Source organism: Manacus vitellinus, unplaced genomic scaffold (assembly GCF_001715985.3).
Source record: "Manacus vitellinus isolate BGI_N305 unplaced genomic scaffold, ASM171598v3 scaffold_37_pilon, whole genome shotgun sequence".
NCBI lineage: Eukaryota > Metazoa > Chordata > Aves > Passeriformes > Pipridae > Manacus > Manacus vitellinus.
In genome coordinates this window covers 6,838,566-6,857,184 of record NW_021940517.1, presented here as the reverse complement: position 1 = coordinate 6,857,184, position 18,619 = coordinate 6,838,566, and the positions used below count along the sequence as shown (strand labels likewise).

At 37.6% G+C, this 18,619-nt stretch overlaps 1 protein-coding gene across 1 annotated transcript in view; it reads left to right on the top strand.

The window, feature by feature from the left end:
- PCNX2 (pecanex 2) overlaps positions 1 to 18,619 on the top strand; it is a 156,485-nt gene that overhangs the window by 85,160 nt on the left and 52,706 nt on the right. The window contains exons 22-23 of the mRNA XM_025895643.2: positions 11,438 to 11,546; positions 16,189 to 16,318. Coding sequence (XP_025751428.2) covers positions 11,438 to 11,546; positions 16,189 to 16,318 — 239 coding nt within the window. The remainder of the gene's footprint in view (positions 1 to 11,437; positions 11,547 to 16,188; positions 16,319 to 18,619) is intronic.

Here is an 18,619-nt window from a genome sequence, read left to right as displayed (position 1 = left end):
GGTTTCATGTCAATTGCTGCATGTGCTGTGGAGATATTTAGGCCTTCTGCACAAGGGGCAACAGCTCATGCTGCTGTCTATGCCCACCTGGAAATTTCTGGCTTCCTAAATAGAGGCCCAGGTTGTTGGTGTTACACTGGGAGTTCACAGTCATTCAGGGAAGGAGTGAAGGAGAAATTAGATGCTTTTCCTGGTTTATTTCTGTGCTGCTGTAAGGGAGGAGGAGAAAGAATGAAGAGCAACTTGGTGAGCTCACTCTTTTCATTGAACTCTTGGACCACACTCCAGTAGGAGCTTCACCTGCTTCAAGCCTTCAACCCTCAGACGTGTTGTTTCTCTCTGGTAGGGTGAGGAGGCAAAGGTAGGGGAGGAAGGGCAGAAGAAAAGGAGTAGAAGAGATGATACAAAGCTATACTTTAAGAAGAATCTCCTTCCTAAGATCATAAAGTAGGGTTTAGGGTTAGAGTAATTTTTAAACCTTCTTATCTTGGAGTGAAAGATAACCAGTGAAAGAGATGCAGAGTTTGCTAGCATTATGCCAGTTTTCAGTATTTGTTCAATTACCATGTTCCCTAGAGTAAGGGGTAGATTTGTATCTCCTGAGAAGTTTGTCAGTGATGTGCATCAGTCGACATCCCATGTCTGGATAATGGCTTACTTAATCCTAGAACTCATTCTCCAAAAACCTCTCTACAGGATCAAAAAATTAGCACACCAAAATTGAGAGTGTCGCTATTTGTTAATTCTTTTGGAAATGGTGACCTTTTGAGCATATCACAAAATACTGCGGTGGATTATTGCATGCTTTTGTAAGAGAGAGATGTAAAGTCTTTTCAATGGTTTTTTTTTTTTTTAGAATAGTGCTTGGGTAGTTGGAAGCTACTGTTCACAGTAGAAAGACTAGCATTAGCAATAAGAGTAAGATAACAAAGGATGCTTATCAAATTGAACAGAGATGTTTGCTAGAATAGCTACTGCTCTACTAGACTGAAAGCTTATACTGCAGACATATTTGGAAAATGTAGTTTTAGCAGTGATCTGCCATCTTCATATCTAATAATATCTGAAATTTTGCAGGTCATTATTTCAGCAAGTGGAATTGTCCTTGTTCCATTTAAAAAAATTGAAGTCTAGTGGTTGAATTATTTATATTACAAAAGCACATGCACAGTTACACAATGATCATTAGAGCCAATATGAAAAATAGCATTGCAGATGATAGCAATTAAATTCCTTTTAATTTCAAATCATAAGGGGCATAAGTTTTCTTTACCCTAATTAAGGTTTGAGCTTTAATTAGCTCAGTATTTTGAAACTTCAGTAAAGGATATGATCACTTGAGGATAAAGATGATGTGTGTTTATTTCATACTACAGACCCTACGCAAGCTGCATCCGCCTTTGTTCCTGAAAGCTTTATGGGTCTTCACACATTCTGTCTGTAGTTCAGTCATTTTTATATTTGCAACTATTTTAACGAATAAAAACAAAATCTGAAATAGTCTCTATTATAACCATCACCTTTGGCTACGCAGAATTTATTACACTAATTTATTACACTAATTTATTACACTAATTTCTGCTTGCACATTGAAAACATCAATTTACAACCCTCTGAATTCGGAAACACTAGAAGTGCTGTGCCTTAGTCATAGTGATGGTAATTTTTAAGCAAGATTACTCCAAAAAAATTTGCATACTCTCAAAGCTCGGTGGTAATGTTTTTTTCTTCTACCAGGCTCTGAAGAACATTCACAACTGCACTAGTGCCTCTTGATGCAGATTATATGGAATAAAACTTTGCTAATAGTGTTGAGTAGAGTATTTCTGAATATCTCACTGATTTTACTTCCCTTGTTTTCCTCGTTGTGATGTTGATTTAACGTAATTTAGTCAAATCAGAAGCTCCAAATGAGCCTATTTCTCCCTGAACAAGTTGGGACACAGAAGTCCAAGCTGCTGCTCACAGATTTTTATCTCTGTCTGCAAATAGCCAAGAGACCCACACTGAGATAACACAGAGAACAAGAGTCTATTCAGTTTATTCCTAAGGATTTTTTTAATCACCTTAGATTTTTTTGTCTTTTTAACGTCTAGGACTTAGTAATGTGACACAGTTAATTAATTTCTATATTAAAAATGATTAGCTGTTTGCATTATGACAAGTGGCAGAATGTGGAAACACTAAAAGTTGATTAGGCATATGCAGAGTGTGCTGGTTTGTCTTTCAAATTGCCTTGGGAAGGGAGCAAGATAAACATTTAGGAAAGTCTTTCTTAATTGTTTTTGAAAATGATTGCAGCTTTCAATTCAAGTGGAACAGGACTTCTCCATCTTTCTTACACCGAGACTTTCCACGTAGCCAGCCCAGATTGTGTCCTTGGCTACAGCCTGGGATTCTCCTGTCCAAAACTCTTGTTGTCTACAATCTTTAAATCAGAGCTGAATGCCTTTTAAAAATATGTGGGTGTAATGCTCTGATGTATATTCTACAGGAAGTCAAACCAGATAATTGAGACAGTCTACGTGACTCTGCATAAACTTTTCAAAGGAGCCGGTTGCTCTCCCCAGACTTTTTAGGAGATAATGTCACTACAAAGGTTAATAAGAATGTTCATATCAGGTGAAAATGGAAACCCACAAAAACCAGAATATATTCTTCATAGGTGGAGCAAAAGTGGAATACATAATAGGATGCAAGAGATTTCTTCCTAGACTTCTAAAGGTAGAAAAAACCTCAGACTTTTTCTGTAATAGGGTAAAAAATGTGGAAGTATTAGCTAGTTTGAATAAACTGTTTGGGAATGATGAAAAGATGGGCCTTTCTTGCATCCTTTTGCTGTCTACTGACAATATTTAACTTAGGAAAAACTCTAACGCACGCAAAACTTATGAGAGGAAGAGCATAGGGATGGTTAAGTGCATATTATAGCTCATCCAGTCCATTTTTCTTCAGGCAAACAAAAAAAGTAAAATAGGAATATACCCAGCACTGCCCTCCTTGGCAGATGTGTGAGATGCTTTTAAAGGATGTCTGAAATAACAACTGTTCAAGTCAAGATGAACCGGTATTGTTAAGTGTGAAGTAGAAATGAATGCAAATCATTCAAACAAGAAGTATATCAATTTGGAACTGGCTGAATGGTAACAAAGATGCTCAGGGCAAGAATTGTCCCCAGCTGTTTTGCTGTGCTCTGTTAAAGATGTGGTGTTCCATTAGATCCAGTGCCCCAGGCATCCTCTGTATTTTGCTGGTGGAGAGGGGTCATAGTATCTCCCTGAACTGGTTTTGGAACCTCCAGTAGACCTGATGTTGAGCTGAAGGAGCAAAGCCAGCTGGTAGTGTGAATGTGGATGCCTCTGGCTGCAGTATGCTTGTGGCTACTACAAAGGGCTGGTAGGGTTTTTTTACCAGTCTCTTCACTACTGGGAGCAACCAGCAGCATGTTGGAGATTCCTGTGTGCCAAACTGCTAAACTTTTACCAGCAACTCTTTCATCAGTAGAGCACAACTGAGAAATGATACCTGTAATTTGGAATATGGATTTTTAAAAAAATCTATGTAGCTTCCTTTAAGGCCTAGAGAGGGAGCCACCCATAGCTTACACTCATCTACTACATGGATCTGCATGGGAATGATAAGATCCAGTATCATTAACCCTCTAATGTATAGGACTACAACTTCTTATCTCTTTCAGTGTCTTACATGCTACTGTCAGGCAGTTTAATGGCCTCTTAATTTGTGTGTGTGGATGAACTAATTAGCAATACAAAAATATGAAATCACCTTATATTTTCTTATCATCAAGTCCTCTGAGGGTTCTGAATTTGTCTTCATGAATAAGGCAAAAAAATCAAAGAAGCAGAGCTTGTTAAATTTGCCTTCATTAACACTGAATTCATTTGCCTAAGTACTCTTACTCCTGCTGAGCTCACTTAAGTATACAATTTCCCTGTCTGATATTTTTTTTCTTGTTTCCCAGAATACATTTTCCAGCTAATAAGGAATCTACTTTTTTTTATTTTTTTAAAAGAATTTTTCCCTTATGTGTATACATCTTTCTGCCATAGTATCCAAGACCATGTATTTCTGAAAGATGATATTTATGTCAAAGTAGATCCAGCTAAGGCAGCCAGTTTGTAACAACTCGACAGACCCGTGCTGATCAGGCTTAACTTTCAACATCCACAACACAATCCTTTGGACAGGAAAGAAATTATGTGTGTCATTTTGTTTTCCTTCATTTTATGAGAAAGTGCTACCAAGTGCATTGACCTTCTTGGTGCTTTGTTGAAGTCAAGTAATTAACCTATTGGATCTTTTTATTGCCTTTGTGGCAATAAAACTCTTGGTTAGTTGGCATGTCCCATTGATTTAGGTGCTACTTATAAGTCAGAAGCCTCACTCTTTTTCCTTTCCCCTTCAGATTTTTCATCCTTCTCTAAATCTGATGTTTCACTTCAAAGGTTTTGGCACTAAGTTGTTAATTCATATTTTAATCCATTCCTTGCCATTTGTGCATACTGAAATCCAATGTCTTAATCATGTGTACTCTCTTGGCTCACAGCTGTTTCCTTAGCTTTTGATATCTGGCATATAAATCCTTTTAAGACCCTTTCTGCTGAGTAAAATACCCAAGGCTACATCTGATATTTGGCAGGATAATCCCAGTGGTATTTTCTGTAGACTCCTTAACTCTCTTGGGCACTGTACAGTTCATGTTTCCTTTTAGTATTGGAGGAATGGTTTAATTGATTTTTCATTCAGCCTTCCATCACTGACCTCTTTGTCAGACTTAATTCCTTACACTATTCCCAAATTAAATTTTCTCTCTTGTTTTTTTTTGTGTGTGTTTTGTTTTTGTTTTTTTTTTAACTAGAATGGGACAAATGCACTTGGGGGTTCAGGGAGCTGTACGCCCACTTGGTGGGTCAGTCTGGCTCACTAGTCACTGAAGACCACATTCATGTGCATTCATGCTGATAGAGGTGTGTTCTGTGTCTGTTGATGCAGGGACTGAAAGAGAAATCTTGAGCATTTCAGTGCACAACTTTGTGCTTTTGCTTCTGTCCACTTTTACCACAGAATCATAGAATGGCCTGGGTTGGAACGGACCTTAAAGACTGCCTAGCTCCAATTCCCTTGACAGGTGCAGGGACACCTTCCACTAGACCAGGTTGTTCAAAGCCCCATCCAATCTGGCCTTGAACACTTTCAGGGATGGGGCATCCACAGCTTCCCTGGGCAACCTGTTCCAGTGCCTCACCACCCTCATAGGGAAGAATTTCTTCCCCATACCTCATGTAAATTTCTTCTCTTTTAGTTAAAAAATGTTCCGCGTTATCCTATCACTCCATGCCCTTGTAAAAAGCCCCTCTCTCCAGACCTCCCTTAGGTACTGAAAGGCTGATTAAGGTCTCTCTAGAGCCTTCTCTTCACCAGGCTGAACAACCTGAACTCTCTCAGCCTGTCTTCATAGGAGAGGTGCTCCAGCCCTCTGATTACCTTATTTGCCATGCTCTGGACCACTCTAACAGGTTCATGCCTTTCTTATACTGGGGTCCCAGAGCTGGATGCAGTACTCCAGGTGTGATCTCATGAGAGCAGAGTAGAGGGGCAGAATTACCTCCCTCAACCTGCTGGCCACGCTATTTTTGATGCAACCCAGGATACAAGTGGCTTTCTGAGCTGCAAGTGCACATTGCTGGGTCATGTCCAGCCTCTCAACCACCACCAACGCCCTCAAGTCCTTCTACTCAGGGCTGCTTTCTATCCATTCTCCTGTATTTGTGTTTAGGATTGCCCCAGCCCAGGGGCAGGACCTTGCACTTGGCCTTGTTGAACTTCATGAGGTTTGCACTGGCCCAGTCCTTCAGTAAAGGAAATTTCTGGGAAGATAGTGTTGTCAGAAACCATGCCTATGAAGGCTTCGCTGAAAAGGCTGGATCAGTGCAGCTGATGAGTGCACTCATCATTTATTTTGGTTGTCTGACCCTCTCTATATTAAGCTGATGAGCTCTGATCTTGTCCTTTTTGCCCTTTTGGCTGTATGGAAGTTACTTTTTTACAGTGCTGCAGGCTCCTTCCCTGGGCTCTTGCTATCAGCTGACAGTGTAGGAAGAAGCAGCATCTGCCATGAGCAGATCCAGGGCTGTTAGGTTTTATGATCGTCTTATTGTTATAATCCTCATCATACTTACATCTGGTTGACATTTAACCTCAATTGTAAGGCTTCCAAGGCTTGTTACTCAAACTGCTTAAAACATGCCTGTTTTGTACACTGTCTAAATTAAGTGCTGAATGCTGTGTTTCAGGAATATATTTCTGCCTCCAAGGCTCTGTTATGTTTTGATCCTCTTGTATATATTGTATTAGACAATGATTTTGAAAACCTCAATATAAAGTCTTCAAATGTCTGTAAGCATATGCAGGTAAAGACAGCCTGGAAAGTACTTGTTGTAGATTCAAACATAGTGCTGTTTAAATACAGCAACAGAATGTCACAATGACTTAGGACATAAACATTAAAAACCTTTAGTATTTCCATTAAATCTTGTTTTGTAGGATTTCATAGGTGAAGTTTGCTTTAAATAGTACTAAATAAAAACAAGAAAGTCAATGATTTGCAAAGAAAAGTCATTAACAAGAGTAAAATTATTCCACCTAAGTTTAATTTCGTATCCATAAACATATACCTACTCACAACTTTACCCTCTTTATGTATCTTAATTTTTATTGACATACAAAACTAACCAACCAACCAACCAAAACCACCCAAAAAAACCCCAAAACCCAGTAGATATTAGGATTTAATTCCAAGAGTTGGAGTTACCAACTGACCAGAATTAGCTTAACATATAAAACTAAATACCCCTCTCAGAGTCTGAGTTCAAATCGTCTCAAGTTCTCGGGATCTAAAGAGGAATATAAAGAAATACCTATTGAAACGGGGAAATAATTGCTTTCTGCACTTAACTGTTTAAATCTCTCAATTTTGTGTTGCATGTAGAACATATAACCATATGTATATGACAGTTATTTTTGTTTAAAAACAATATATATATACAGTTTTTTTAAAACACAGCAAAATTCAAACTTAGCAAGAAAATGTTAATGTTTTTGCATTATTTAGTCCCAGTATTGCCAAGAAGTCTGCCCACACAGAGTCCCAACAGATGCTAAACATATAGAAAGGCTGCCAAAAGCTGAAAGCATTGCGTAGTCTGCATCTCACATTGTGTCATTTAAATTCAAGTGTTAATCTTTGCCTAGTTTATTGAAATCTACCAAACTGAGGAGATCCCATTTTAGTGATGTTTCAGACTCCTGAAATCTTTTTTTTTTCATGTATGTTAACTAATTTCCATTAACTTCTAGTTTGTAATGTTACTTGAATTTGGTTGAGTAAGAATAACCAGATTTAAAAGTCCTGAAAAGATTAGTCTTTGCCTTTGCTTTGTTTATATATATATATAGAATGCTAGCTGATTCACCAGAAGTCTGTAGAGGCTTCAGAACTCATAGAAGACTTAAGGATGATTAAGATAAAATGTTGTCCACATAAAATAAATATGAAAGATAGATGCATGTTCTGCACTTTCACTCGTCAATGGTGGGAATATACTGGTTGAAATTCACTGAGCATACCAATAATTTAAACTCTTTGTCAAAGACTTTAAAAACTGTTTACTGTGCAAAACTGTCACATGAGTAAAGATATCTAGGAATATTAGAACTTCCATGCCCCCTAAATAATATATCACATACAGTAGTTCTGTTTAGTGAACTGTAGAAAACATTGATGATCTAATAAGGCTTAAAACAAATATTCTTTTATAAATCTTCCTAAACTAAAATGCAGAAGTCTTAAATAAAAATTAATCTTTTATACTTGTTTAAGGAAATGGTTATAAAGAGAGGGTTAAAACTCAGTGCAGATTTTTTTTTCCCGCTGTTAGTTTGTATGGGAAGGTTCCCTCTTTGTATCTAGCGCAATGAGTATACCTCGCACCCTCATTCAAACAAAACTCTACTGAGGATAAATTGTGTGTCCCACAGAATCACAGAAGGGCTGAGGTGTCCCATCAGGTTCTGTGGAAATGTTTGGTTCAATATACCCTTAATTAATCCTTCATTATTTAGGGTGTCTTAATTTCTCCATGCTTTCTCACAAGTCTCAAGGGCTGGTGACTCCTGAAGGCTTAACAGTGAAAACCAAGGTAGAGAAGGCATTGAGTACCTCAGCCTTCCCGTGCCCTTTGTCACCAGGTCCCCTGCCCCATTCATCAACTGATCCACGTGTTTTTTTCCTATTCTCTGTGTTGCCCTCAATATAACTGTAGAAGTCCTCCTTGTTGCCTTTTGCTTTCCTCGCCAGATTCAGCTCCAGATGGGCCTTGGCTTTCTTATCTCTTTCTAATTAATTCTATATTGTTTCTGACAATTTAAAAAAGATGAAGGTTCTCCTCTTTAGCTAGTGTCTTCAGATTACTGAAGACTGAAACGCACTTAGTTGCAGTCAAAATGGCTACATGTAGAGAATGGCTGTTTCTGAGGACAAGCTTCCCCTCTTTATGAAGGCAATTTTTAGCAGCTTCGGTTTCTTTCCGTGAGAAAAGCTTTGTGATTCTTTGGAATTCCTGTGTTAGATATAGGAGAAAGCATATTTTAAACTGGATAAAACTGATAAGGAGGAATATTTTTTCAGATGGTTCTAGCAAAATGAAAAAGAGAAACTGTAAAGCCAAGTCCCCCTTCCCTAAATCTCAATGTTATAGTTGTTAAGAGGACATCACCTTTAGCAATAATAGTTGTAAAATATATATGTAAAATGCTAATGGCAAGTTACTCCAAAGGTGGTTTGCAGAACGTGCCCTGGAAGCAGGGATTTAAGAGGTAATAGAGGCACTTGACAACTCTTAATGAAAGCAGTAGCTTGAAAATCACACATTTCCAGGCTTTTGTGTGTGGTGTTGTAAGGCTTTCAAAAACTAAGGGAGGTTCACTAAAACATTCTTCTTGCATTCATGTTCTTGTGAATGGAAATGAGCTCCTTTGCCTGTCTTGTAGAAGTGTTAGCAGAGAGGCAAGTGTTGAAAGAAGCAACAGCAAGTTCAAGCAGTGGTGAATGCAGAAGTAGTAGGACTTGTTAGATGAAACAGAGAACTTGGGCTCCATGGCCTGTTTTGCAAGAATGTATAAATATTAAAGAATGCTTAAAATTATGTAATGGAACAAGTAGCCAGAAGGGTGTCCTCATGGATTTGGTTTCCTAGCAGATGCAAAACCTGAATTTTAGTTGAGGTTTGAAAACCTTTTGATGAACTCTGTGCTTTGAGCACAGCTGGGGTGATTTATGGCTTTGTGATTGCAATCTGTAACAGGCAGAGCTTCACTGGGTTGTGCTGCAGTTTTGAATTTTTGAGGTTTCGGATGCAAGTCATTAGCTTTTTCCAGCCCTTCATTTAAATCTTTAGCAGATACAATTCTTCTTCCAGCTGTTCATTGAGACATTTCAGATAAATAAAAATAAAGCAAAACAAAACAACCCCACAACCTGCTAAATAAGGTTCAAATAAATAAATGTTGGTTCTAGTTTCAGTTCAGTTTTACTTGCCTACTTTAATGCTGTAGTTTTCAAGTCATATGTAGTATTTTTGACAAAAAACAAAGTTAGTAAGATATGAGTTTCTCAAACTAAGTAGGGGTAACCAGGCTATGCCTTGAAGGGTTTGCAGCAGCTTGTTTCTATCAGGGCTTTGCTTGTTTTAAATAGTATATCTATGTGCAAAGTTAATATAATCTATACTTTGCATATTGCTGCTAATTTGAGTCATGCCAAAGCAAAGAAAGCATGTGAAACACTGCTTGCATCTGAACTGGAAGGTTTATTGGTTGTAACTGGAGATAACATGACATGAGTTATAACTGGAGTTAGCAGCTGCTTCTCTGATCATTTGGTATCAGGAAGACCAAAACAGGTCAATGCTATTAGTCATTCTTACTTTCCTCACAGTTAATTTGCAATTACTTACAACAATTCATGGAGCAGCTCAGTGAAACAGCTTGTAAGTGCATCTCCACTGTTGATCCAGACAGCCAAGTGTTACTTTGGGCATGATAACTAAGGGATGAAATGAGATGGCCAGAGAAGGTGCATCCTCTCTGACTGTCAGCATACTGGTACATTAAGTGTGCCTAGAACCACGCTCTGACCCTGAGGCCAGCTGTCATGGGGAAGCTTGTGTCTGTGCTAATGAACTCTCACAGCCTGTATGCAAAATGGACAGTGGAGGGTTTTCATTCAAAAGGATTCTTGGGGATTGCTTGGAAGAGTGCTAGCTGGGCCAGACCAAAACCTTCCCAGAAGCCTTTCTAACAATTTAAAAACACGTACAATAGCAGTGCTTGGGAACATTCCTGGAAGCATTTTACTGTACAAGTATTGATATAGTCTCAGTGTCTTTCAGGATGGTGGCAACATCTTGTTTTTCACTAACTCAAATAAAAAATTACTTTAAGAAATTCAACGTGTATTTGCTGTATAAGCATGAAATATCGCATATGCTCCTGTTTCACTGTCAGCTTGCATGTGTGTTGAGCACTAATGTCTGTGGATGGCCAAATCTTTCCTGACAGTTTGTCAGGAACCCACTCTGCAATACGAATCTGATGGCCTGATGCAGATGAGACATAAGATCTGTTTTGGCCTGATGCCAAGAGAAATGGCAGGGAAAAAAGTGTATTCTGGGGAATAAGCACACATCATTCTTGAATCAGAAAATGCTAGCTGCAGCGCCAAGCATATTTTACAGAAAGCAAAAGTAAATTCATTGTGGTTTTCAGTTTTTACTGCACAACAATAAAAGCTCATAATTATGCAATGTTTTTATGGTACAATGGTCTTGAAAATGCAGCTACAATTCATGACTAATGCCACGCCTATGCTTACATCATGGTGGCTTCTCCCATTAAGTCAACAAATAAGAATGTTGTTTTCTTGAGAAATAAGTCAGATTTCAATGTGCAGAGCCGCTCATGTCACACATTGAACTTTTTCTGTTCACTATACCCAGTTTCTCCTGGAGTCTCCTCTTCTGTAACCATCTCACTTGTGGTGATTTATATTCAGTGAATATCAGAACCTGTTTTCCCACTTTCTAATTAGAGCAGACATACTTTTTAAAGGTAATCTGGGAACTACTTCAGTATAGTGGTTAAAAACATACATCATTGCACGTTTGAATTTTGAATGAAGAATGTACTTTTATGCCGTAATGAAGTTAAGACCTTTATACCCATGAAAGCTAATAACACAATATAATTTATTTCATGTTTGTTCCAGGGCACAGTTCTAAAGTGTCTCTTTCAGATACTAGTTTTGAAACTGTCTCAGTGCCTAAAAAGTTACCTTGTTTTTCTGTTTTTCTTTTTTCAGCTGTGGGACCTACTGCAGAAGTTGCAGTTCATCATGACATACATTGCTCCCTGGCAGATTGCCTGGGGATCATCATTCCATGTTTTTGCTCAGCTCTTTGCAATACCTCATATCCTTTGTAAATTAGTTTTTCTTTATTCTTAAATTCTTCTTCATGTATGTAATTTATTTACAGTGTTTGAACAAGGTGTGAAATTCCTAGGTAACTTATTTTAAAATGTGAAAATGCTTAGAACACCTTCTGAGAAACACAGTTTTCTCCTTTTTTTTTTCCCCCTGCATAGGATCTGAAACCAGGACACTGAACTCTGACTCAAACTGGTGTGTTTATCCCTGCTCACTTCCCACCCAGCCACATTCTGCAGATCACTTACTTCCCTAGTCCTCAGCACTGATTTTGATGTATCCAGAAAGAAATGTTGTGATGGACATATTGTGAAGTGCTGGGCTCATGGCTGACTGAGCTCTCAAATATTAGTTCCTTTCTCAGTTGCCTCTAATTGGTATCTCAGATTTCAGTAAGCCAATTTCTGCTGCAACTGTCCTGATTTTTTTTAAATTTTATTTCAGAAGCAGAGGGGTTTTAACATTTTAATGCAAATTTTTCATTGGAGTGCTTCTCCTTTTTAACATTTCCACTCTGTCTTATGAGTAACAATATATATTCATCAACACCAAAGCAGTCCTTCAGAAGAAGTCTGGTTTTGTTCTGTTCAAGGGCTGTGAATATTGGGTTTGTGAGTATGGGGAGTAAAACACAGAGTTCAATGCCCCCCAAATTTCTTTAGGGTTAAAAAAATGTATATTGAATTTTTTGAACAAAAATCATTCTGTTTAAAGACAAATTCAGTTAGAAACTTGACTGAATACAGAAAAAAATTAATACAAAAGAAAGCATTTTAACTGAACAAATTTAAATTTATTGACAGCTAATGCATTATTAGATACTAACTTTTAATTTCTTCCTTCCCTGCTAACCAAAGTTGTGGAAGAAGAGTTGACAAAGTGTTTTTAATTCAGACTTACTGAAGAGTTTACTTTGTACTGTTTATTAGATATACACACTTAAGTCTTTGTCCCTTTCATTCCACAGGGTTGGGATTTTTTTTCCCTTGAGTGATTTCTTCCCTCTGCTCTTTGCTGTGAAACATATGCAATGTTGATTAACAATGCTTATGTTTCTGGATAGGAAGAATAAAGAGTAAGAGCCTCAAACAGAAGGAAGTGCACACAGAATAACTCCCAGAGGGAAAGCTTTAAACTATCTAGTTATGGAAGAAAAGCATTATAAAAGCAGTGATCTAAGAGTTTTAGGTGATTTGTAGCAAATCATTCCAGAATTTCACAACAAAAAAATATTTTCATCTCTGTTGTAGGTGTGAATTGCAGGAGAAGTGTATCTGAAGTTATTTAGCAAAACCTTTAAGAACTGAGATTACATTTCAATAGGTTTCCCTTTGGTCACAAATATTTTGTGCAGTGGTAACTTTGCTCTCGATAAAAGTAACGATTAAGTTTTGTAAAATGGAAAGTAGTTAAACCAGGATTTAGTTTGTTTACAGAGCTATTGCCAAGGTGATCTAACCTAGCTTTCTATTATTTATATTTGTAGTATGCTTTGTAAATGCAAATATGTCTTCTAAAGCAATGTTGCAATTAAGTTAAATGGTTAAATGCTGAAGTTACTATTCCCACAGCAACAATAACTCTACCTCTTTGCACATTATTTTTATTTGTTGTTATCATAACCCTGCAAACAGTAATGGTGAATGTGTGTTCCAGTTTGCAGAGGCACTAAGCCTGCCATTTCTTTGCAGAGTTAATTGTTTGTGGCTCTTGATTGCTTCAATCACATCTGCAAACAGGATGTAAGTGTTTAAATTTTGAAGTGCTTTGGTGAACTTTTGCGGTAGAGCTCAGTGATAGGAGTATTTCAGCATGCTTTAATGCATTAGATTCCAGCATGCAGGGCATGAAGGGCATCATGTGTGGAGCTTTCCCTGGTGGAGGTTGTGGAGTCTCGACCATTAGAGATCTTCAGGAATTTAGATGAATGTCTATCAGGAATCATACAGGTTTAGCTGATCCTGCTTGTGTCTGATAGATGATCCCTCAAAGTTCCTGTTAATCCCAGAAGACCAGGAATGGGAATGGCAATGGGCTTCTGGCTTGAGTAGAGATCTGCAACTTTCCTAGTGTTTAAATGGGTGAGATGAGGTTATGCATGTATAAATATCAGCACACTGAGAAAGTCAGTGTAATCTGTAGTTCAAAGGAGGATTTTACCTAATAAATGAACAGTGAAATTGGGGGGAGGTAGGGAAGGAGTTTGTAGTCAAGATTGTCCTGTTTAGGAGACTTTTTGCTTTGGTTGTTTCAGGGTTACAGCTCTAACATTAGAAAATGAAGGCCTGTGGCACTTAATTTTCCCATTCTCTAGGTGACTGTGTGCCTGGCAGGGACCTATAGAAATTGCAAGTGAAAATGCGGGGTTTGAGAAACAGAGGATTTTGGCTGGCCTTATTGCATAGTTTTGTGTTAAAAGAAGGGGATGGAAGATTTTAAAAATGTCAGTCTTTCAATTACTTGTTTTGAAGCCAATTTGAATTTAAACAGATTTTTAAATTATAAGAGTTAATCTTCCAAATACAAAGCTTTATTTCAGGTTGAAGATTTTTTAGGTTTGGGTTTTTTGTTCTCAAAATTTGATTTTGGCCATTTTAAAAGAAAATCCATTATTCACAAAGAAACAAGTTCTGCTTCTAGATGGTATAGCCTAACAAAGATAGTACACAGAAAACCTGATTTGGGACATAGTGCAAAAAAGTATGCTTCTAAGTTTTTGACACTTCTTTCCTGTTTTTTACTTAGACATAATTAAAACGTTGTTATTTAAAAAAATTACCTAATAAAAACAAATTGGATACCCTCAAATAAAAAAAATCCCCGAAGACAGATAATTGCCCACTGCACACATCAGCTATACATTAGAGAGTCAGGCTTTAACTTGCTCTTGTGGCACACTTACAGATATGAAACAGTTAGTTAAAATCACTCCTCACAAGTCAAACGGGAAATGTCTTCCATCATCCATTTAGTAGAGTATTATGTCTTTTAGGAAAAAAACCCTGATGCTACTGATTAGGTCTTAGACATGAACAGTTCACAGTGGAGTGCAAAATGTCTTAACTTATGATGGTGGCAATTTTTCGTGATTAATCATGATATTATAACCTGCTTTAAAAAAGGCAACTTGCTTTGCTGTCCTTATCTGTCCTCCTTGTTCTCTTTTCATCTCTTCAGCTCCTATGCCTCCTTCCCTTATCTGACACTTGTAAATTCTTGTTCCTCTTTCACACCAGTGCTTGGTTATGACTACAGTGTAATGTGACAGTTTAACTTTTTTGATGCGCTTGCTTTCTGCTCTGTGCTCTCTGTCAACTTTTTAAACTTTAGACTCTGAGGGCAGATCATTTTTCAAACTCTTTAATGCACAAAGACACTATTCCAGACCATTCTCTTTTAGTGAGTTTGAGGGATTTGAGAGATATCTTTTGACCAACATTTGTTTTTAGATTTTGCAAATGGCTTTAAAAGCATGGCTAGCTAGCCTCTATGTGGAAATACTCTACCAAGAATGAAGCTACATGGGTAAAAGTGTTTTTTGTGAGGTCTCAGAGACTGTGGGAGACACATACAGTATATTGCTATAAGAGGGTAAGCTAAAAGACTGTGGTTATTGGGTGATTTAACTTGAAATTTAGTTTAAGATGCGCTTGATCACTGTACCTGGATAGTGGTTCCTTAGTTCATGGCTTCTTTACTTTGCACCTGCATCCCAAGAGAGGTGTAAGGAAGGACAACTGGTCTCTTATGCCAACTTGGAGGTCTTTTTTTTCTTAGATTTCGTGGATGTGGTATGAATTAATGAAGAATTTAAGCCTAACATTTTATTTGCTTGCATTTATTTAATCATGTTTCTTTTGATTTGCATCTTTTTCAGTATCCTTATTCATCTCTAACTTGCTTTTCATCAACCTGAAATATGACTTTACATTTAAAGTAAGCTATGGATTCAGGCATTCACTGTGATGTTTATGTGTGATATTTACTATTCCCCTGTCCTCACCTTCTCATTTTGTATATATTTCAAAAAGTATGAAATGCTGAACATTTTTTACCTTTTGGTCAGCATGGATATTAAATTGTCAGTAAGAATTAACATGAGAAAGAAAGCATGACTTTAAACCAGCAGGTTGGATTATAGAGGCATAGTTTCTCCACATACTAGGCCATTCCAAAACAAGCAGAAATGGAACACTGGACACAGTGAGAGCAAGACTCCAATGCAGAGAACGAAGAATTTCCAAGAAAGTGATTTTTTTGGTTTTGTGTGTGTGGGTTTTGAACTCTGTGTCAGACTCTGGAGAAGCACTCCTGTGTTATAGAAGGTACACTAGGTAGCTGGAAAAGGGCACTTAACTGTACTGCCTATGCTCAGGATCTGACCTGAGGCAGAGCTTAGGCAGGGACACCCTGATAATAATGTACTCTGTTCAGACATGTCAGCTCTGTTACAACATTGAAGAGCCACAGATTACATGCTAGTAATGGGTAATTTGGCACTGCCTGCCTTCCTTTTCTTTACTTACCACCTCTTTGGTAAAATAAACAACAGCAAAAAAAGTAGTTCAAAGAGTGTTTTAAAATATAATGAAATAATTTGTGTTACCTTAACTTGCAATTTTCAGACTCTGCTATGCTTTTTTTTCAAACTCTGGCCACTTCAGTCTTTTCTACACCACTAAGTCCATTTCTGGGTAGTGTCATCTTTATTGCATCATACGCAAGACCGATCAAGTTCTGGGAGAAAAATTACAAGTAAGACTATTCGAAATTTTCTACACTTGTTATTTGTAAAGGTTTTGCTCTCATTAGTTTCATTTCTGGAGGTATTACTATTTCATGGTTATTTGGTTATTTCTGAAAATGTATGTAAACAATTAGTGGTTTGTTACAGACGAGGGATCATGTTGCATTTGTTGTACAGACATACAGTAAGGGAGCTGTGAAAAAAAAAATTAGTAAAACTCTCAGCTGTCAGCTAGCTAGTGTTAGCAACTAAATCTGTAAAGCCTTTGGCACAAGGTGTCATACTGCATGAATACATTTTATACTAACTAGCCTGATTAAATGTTACCCTTTGGGGTGGGGCAGGTAACTCTCACAGCAAAGTGATGATGATTGTACGGTGTCATTACTTGTTATGTCCGATCTTGGAGCTTGACTCAAGAATTGGTTGTCAGATTTTAGCTGCCATTCGTTTAGTTTAAGAAGGACATAAAGATTGAATAACTTCTGCCTCTTCTGCCCAGTAGGATTTGAAAGCTCTCTGTAACTGGGATCAAATGGGCTCCCAAGAAGAGTACTGGAGACAGGGAACCACTTCTTTTTCCAGGTAGAGGTAGTTTTTGCAAGGGATGACCATCTGCGATGTTAGTGGCTGGATTCAGTGAGTGGGCAGGGTGAGTCCTTTGAATCCTGTGCTCTGGGCAGTGCATGAGCTATTCACTCCCTACTAATGTGTAGGCAGGTTCAGAGTAACTTATTGCAGCTACAGAACAGTGATATGAGACACACAGTGAAAATTATACTGGCCAAGTCAGGGCTTGGCCGGACCAGTGAGAAGTGCTGTGTGCTTGGCCACACTTCTTGTATTGGTGCTGCTGGTGTATCTGAGAACCTCAAGAGAATTCAAAACTAGAAATTACAGTGATTGATTTTCCATCTTTTAGGGAAAAGGGCCTGTTTAGTTTGAAGAGTTTTATTTTGTTTGATTCTGACCTGTGTCAAATGAATAAGTATGTACTCATCTATAAAGAAATTAGTCGGACAGAGCCAAGTCATATAGAGAGACTTTGTATTTGTTTCTGAATAAGATGAGATTTGTGGAAACCTTTCAAGGGGAGCTGAGTTTTGTACACTGGGGCCAGATTTTAACAAAATTCTCTCTCACACATTTTTTTAGCTTGGGTCAACAGATTAATTATTTCAAGGGAGTGAAGCTGAGGGCAGTTATGGAAAGGCAGGAAGCTACCACTAATCCCACAGACAGCTTTACGTTTTTGGACGAAAACTTTGAACAATATGAAGTAGGAAGTGGGGATTTTAACATCTGGTACACTTTAATTCAACCAGAGCATTCTGAAGGCCTTTGGTTTCTTTTCTAGGTACCAAATAGAAAATCAAACTCAGTTGTAGGCACATCACTTCCATATAGCTAGGTTAGTGTTGAGTCTCTAGGTTATTGTAGAAGGAAATAGAGGGGATCATTTGTATTTGCTTTTGGTCTGTCTAATCTTTTGGGACAAAATGAACAGGAGATACTCAAAGGAAATATCAAAAAATGGCTGATGCTTGATACTTTAATGAGAGTGGGAGGTGGAGTGGGGTGGGCGTTGGTGTCTTATTTTCATCAGTAGCACCCATCTGCTATTCTCTCTAAGGGAAGTGAAGAAGTTTGTGCTAATAAATTTGGAAAGCAAGGTAATTATTTTACCCATAAACTGTAAAACCCCAAGTGCAAAAAAATCAAACCATTTTAATACTTTAATCCACCACTACTTGTCCTTGCAAAATAAGCAATAACTACAAGTTTGTATTCAATATGAAGGCTTAAGTTACTCTTTGTAAAAAATCATGCTTTGTTGTTTGTTAGAAATTCTAATGTATCTTTTAGGATCTCACTTAAAGCCCACAATTTTACCTGTCAAAAACCTTTCAGGAGTAGAAAACAGCCTTGTAAAAGATTCAGATTGTCAAAGTGAAATAAATGTTTGCCTGAACCTGTGGCATCCCACAATATGCACATGTAAGGATGACTCCTAAATTTGTATTCATTTTGTCTCTAACACTTCTGATTCTCCTTTACCTTCCTTCCATTTCAGTATTTTATTGCTCACATGAGAAAATAACCGGAGTGAGTGAGAGTGGGACTGAAAACCTCCTGGTTTATTAAAAGGACACAGTGAAAAGACAGAAAAAATCAAGGGGAGGGAGTGATTTTTTATTAAGAATAATGACATTTTCTACAGAATACTTAAAATAGTTGAATTGAGTGGGCGTTGCCTTACTGCTTTGAATCTTGACCTTTCAAGATCTAAAAAGTCAAAAGGATGTCAT